This window comes from Otolemur garnettii, unplaced genomic scaffold, assembly GCF_000181295.1.
Source record: "Otolemur garnettii isolate 467f Iridium unplaced genomic scaffold, OtoGar3 scaffold00096, whole genome shotgun sequence".
Taxonomy (NCBI): domain Eukaryota; kingdom Metazoa; phylum Chordata; class Mammalia; order Primates; family Galagidae; genus Otolemur; species Otolemur garnettii.
This window is the reverse complement of record NW_003852491.1, coordinates 7,550,804-7,555,260: the sequence shown is the minus strand read 5'-3', so window position 1 is coordinate 7,555,260 and position 4,457 is coordinate 7,550,804. Positions and strand designations below refer to the sequence as shown.

Genomic DNA, 4,457 nt, shown 5'->3' with positions numbered 1-4,457 from the left:
TTTTTTGTTGCGGTTTGTCCGGGGCGATTCTCTTGCCTCAGCCTCCCGAGTAGCTGGGACTACAAGCGCCCACCACAACGCCCGGCTATTTTTTTGTTGCAGTTTGTCCGGGGCCGGGTTTGAACCTACACCCTCGGTATATGGGGCCAGCACCCTACCCACTGAGCCACAGGCGCCACCCCAGACTTTAAATTTTAAGAACTGGGAGTAAGGATTTGGACAGAGGAGCGGAGAAGACAGACCTATGTCTAACAAGTTCTAAGGGCTAAGGTGAGAGTCCACAGACCGTGGAAGAGATGCCTCCAAGACGAATGGGCTCTATGAGAGTGGTTGTGGTCTTCTCCTCGCGACTCAGCTTCTTCTCTGGGGGCCCTGAGCCCCCGTCGCCAGCGGCGCGTTTGTTGCCGGGCCCAGACATGGCCGCTGCGGTGAGGAGCGGCGCAGGGTCTCCCAGCGGTGTCAGGCGGGAGAAGACAGCGCATCCGTCACCTGCAGAAGACAGAGAGCAGAGATGTGGACGCGGCTGGCTCTCCACAGCCCCGAACTCTGCCCGCCGGGCACACACCAGCTGGATCCTGCTCCCACCAGCCCCAGGGCCCTCACTGGCAGCAGGGTCAGCCTAGTACCGCCATCTTGGATTCCACCGGACGTCACTGGCCTCCCAGGCGCAAAGCGCAGGCGCCAAAGACAGCGCCGGAAGTGGCGAATCTTCCTTATCTCCTGATCTTATTGGTCATACTTGGTCCCACCTCTCGAGTTCACCGGTTTCTTCCTGTACGCCTCCTTCTTCTCTCCATGATTGGCCAGTAGACAGTTCCCATGGTAACGGACACAGCACACCCACACTTCTTGGCCCAGAAGACAGCGCTAGCCTACTAGTAGCAATTTAAAGAGAGGGCACCCAAGTGAGCACTCGGAATTTAAAACGTATGCAGGTTCTCTTCTCACTGATTGGCGTGCGCCTGCACTGCCTGCCTCCCTTCTTTCACAAGCCCCCTTAGCAACCGTCACCGTTGAGACGGAGGAAGACGCCCCCGCAGATTGGCTGCGCTGACGTTCTCCGCTGCGTGGATTGGCTGCAGCGTGACTAGAGGACCAGGCCTTCGCAGTCGCTGCCTGAGAACCCGCTGGCCCAGACGTGAGGCAGGACAGAGCCTGTGGGGACCCGGGGCACGGAAGAGCGACGAAATGATCAGCCAGACCAGCCAATCCTTGGGAGTGAGGATGCAGTCGGAGCTTGAACAGCCCTCCGAACTGCGGCAGGAACCGGAGAAGCTGCTCAGCTCAGTGTGTAGGACGGCCACAGGGACTGAATCGGCCTCTAGGGAAGTGGATGAACATCCTGGAACCAACTTGTTCCCGGTGAGGGCGGGACAGACTGACTAGTCCGCTCATGAATATAAAGGGGTTCCCCTGCGCAGCGCCACAGTCATTGTTTTAATGGGGTGTGAAACCCTGACTGTTAATATGCTTAAGAATAGTACTCAGGGCCTGTCGAAGCGCAGCCCCGCCCGGGTTGCTTATAGGTAGTGCTTGAGATGATATTGCGAGTTATATAGCTCCTTGTCAGGCTCGCTGGAGATTCGCGACGGGCCAGGGACAACACAACTCTGCCTTCCCCAATCCGCTTTCTCTCCGCAGCCGCCGCTGCCTCGACCCCGAATCTGCATGTGGTGAGTATGAAGAGACTTGGAGGAAAGTTACACTTCACACTTGCATTATTCCTTCAGTGCCTCCCCAACAGTCCTTTCCCATAGCTAGGGCATTCCCATTTACAGATGAGACTAAGACCCAAAGATGCAATTATTCAAGGTAGCTAGAAGCCAGTTTTCCAGCCTCTCTAGTCCAAAGAGGAGGCCGTGTGAGGAGAGCCAGAGACTAAGGGTATAAACTGAATATAGCCACTATGGAATCATGTACAAATGGGGACACTGAAGCCTACAAGGGAGACTTGACCAAGCAAGGTAGTGGCAGAACAAAGAACTCAAGATTGCTAACCTTAGGCTTTATAAATGGAGAGAACCATAAGAGTTCATTTAGGTTCAGAGAGGTAAACAATTTCCCTAAGATTTCACAGCAAGTTCGTGAAAAAGCCAAGCTTCAAACTCAGGTCTCCTGATTCCCAGCCTGATACCCTAGCCATTACAGCCCCGACAAGAGACTAATGTATAAAGACCACTGATACTTTTTCTTTTCTTTTCCTGTGACAGGAAGTACTTGGACATCCATTCTATGTACCGGCTGGAGAAGACCACCAACGTTGAGGAGATGAGGAAGTAGGGACTGAGCAGGGAGAGAAGCTTTTGGGGAAGGCTGAGGGGGTGGGTTGAAAATACCAGGAATAGGCTCGGCGCCTATAGCTCAACGGGCTAAGGCGCCAGCCACGTACACCTAAGGTGGCGGGTTCGAATCCCCAGCCCGGACCCGCCAAACAACAATGACGGCTGCAACCAAAAAAAAAAAAAAATAGCCGGGCGTTGTGGCGGGCGCCTGTGGTCCCAGCTACTTGGGAGGCGGAGGCAGGAGACTCGCTTGAGCCCAGGAGTGGGAGGTTGCTGTGAGCTGTAATGCCACGGCACTCTGCCCAGGGGGATAGCTTGAGGCTCTGTCTCAAAAAAAAAAAAAAGAAAATACCAGGAATAGCAGACTCCAAAGCATGTGCTGGTTGTGGTGATGAAAGGAGACTCCCATTGTCCCTCACTCCTTCCTCTCTCTCTCCTAAGGGTGCTGGCTGAACTGTTGGAGCTAGGTTGTCCTGAGCAGAGCCTGCGAGATGCTATCACCCTGGACCTCTTTGCCCATGCACTCATGTTCTGCCGCCAACAGGGCTTCTCACTGGAGCAGACATCAACAGCTTGTGCCCTGCTCCAAGATCTTCACAAGGCCTGTGTTGGTGAGAGGGAGGTGGCTACCAGGTTTGAGCCCCAGGGAGAGGAGGAGGTTGGGCTGGCTCAAGTAACCATAGGAAGCAGAAGTAGTGTGATTACCACCTGGAATCTTTGTTATTACTAGTAGCGTTATCACATGCAAGTTGTCACCTTTGAAATCTTGTTTTCATATCTATAAATTGAGGATACAGCACTAATGTTATGAGAAATAACATATGTAAATATGTACATAGTGTTTAGTAAAATAGCTCCCACTTCCCCTCCAATTTTCTTCATAATGTTTAACAATAGCTTAAATTATATACTTCTTGGTTTACTATATGTCACTTTCACTAAAATAAAGCTTCATCAAGGCAGGACCTTGTCTTGTTCAGTGCCTACAACAGTATATGGTAGGTACTCCATATTTATTGAGTGAATGAAGCTAGCCAAGACCTTAAGATCTGTCCACCTGAAGCTTATTCTCCGTAAATAGCTGTTAAATGAGTGAAATGAATGAATAAATAAGAGGGGGACTCACTGCTGCATCTTGCTTTCCCTACCAGCAACCCCCTTGGGCAACGTGGAGGAATGCTACCGCTACTTTACCAGTGTTCTTTTTTGCCATGGAGTCAGGGTCAGTTCCCCTGGAACATTCTGAAAACTTCACCCTCCCCCAGACAAGATGTAGCTCAATCTCCTGCGCTCTCATACTCATCACCCTCATCTTCCTCTGAAGGCTGCATTGGGCTCTTCTTTATCCTACACTGTTGGGAACTTGGAGGAAAGGCCAGGGCTTTAGGAGGTAGTCAGTGTTCTAACACCTAGTCATCACCACAGCGGCCCCCCTTCAGCATTGACCTCTTTAAAGAGGAACAGCTGCTGGCCCTGGCAGACTATGTGGTCAACACCTATTTCCGCCACTTCAAGCTCTACAAATATGTCTTCACACCCCAGGTAATGGGCCATGAAGTACAAGAGGCCAGCCCTATCTCCCTTTCCCTCAGTTCAGGTGCCCTCCTCTCAGCTGCTCTTCTTTTTTCCCAGGTGCGGTTGGATCTATCTTTGACTTACATGGGGCTACAGTCACCCAAGCTCTGGCCAGAAGGTAAGATGGTTAAGAAAAACTGCCAGGGTTAGGCCTGGGGTGAGGTTGGAGCTAAGGCCTCTTCCTGCTTCTGGCTTGCAGACAAAGAAGAAACCAAGGAAGTGGAGGAGCAGGCAGTCACCCCACACGAGGAGGAACTGGAAACGGTGGCCCAGCCACAGCAAGAGCCAAGTGAGGATTGGGAAGGGTTAAGGGGGTGCCTGGTGACTCTAGGAAGGGGTAAAATGAAGGGTCTGGACCACAAAAGGCTTCAGACCTTTTGTTTTTAGTCACAGTGTCCTTTCTCCAAATGATTCCTTATGCAGTAGTCCAAGGTGATAAACAGATTAAAGCCCAGCTGCTCAGAATGAGCAAAAGAGGTGGCTCCAGAAAGACAATTAGAAAACCAATGATAGGCTCGGCGCCTATAGCTCAACCGGCTAAGGCGCCAGCCACGTACACCTAAGGTGGCGGGTTCCAATCCCCAGCCCGGACCCGCCAAA

General features: G+C 52.0%; 1 protein-coding gene across 1 annotated transcript in view; it reads left to right on the top strand.

Annotated features, from left to right (window-relative positions):
• Nucleotides 1–1,175: 1,175 nt before the first annotated feature.
• CCDC189 (coiled-coil domain containing 189) overlaps nucleotides 1,176–4,457 on the top strand; it is a 4,985-nt gene continuing 1,703 nt past the window's right edge. Inside the window, exons 1-8 of the mRNA XM_012808875.2 lie at nucleotides 1,176–1,362; nucleotides 1,642–1,673; nucleotides 2,211–2,276; nucleotides 2,724–2,893; nucleotides 3,434–3,504; nucleotides 3,708–3,824; nucleotides 3,915–3,975; nucleotides 4,057–4,146. Coding sequence (XP_012664329.2) covers nucleotides 1,189–1,362; nucleotides 1,642–1,673; nucleotides 2,211–2,276; nucleotides 2,724–2,893; nucleotides 3,434–3,504; nucleotides 3,708–3,824; nucleotides 3,915–3,975; nucleotides 4,057–4,146 — 781 coding nt within the window. The 5' untranslated portion in view covers nucleotides 1,176–1,188. The remainder of the gene's footprint in view (nucleotides 1,363–1,641; nucleotides 1,674–2,210; nucleotides 2,277–2,723; nucleotides 2,894–3,433; nucleotides 3,505–3,707; nucleotides 3,825–3,914; nucleotides 3,976–4,056; nucleotides 4,147–4,457) is intronic.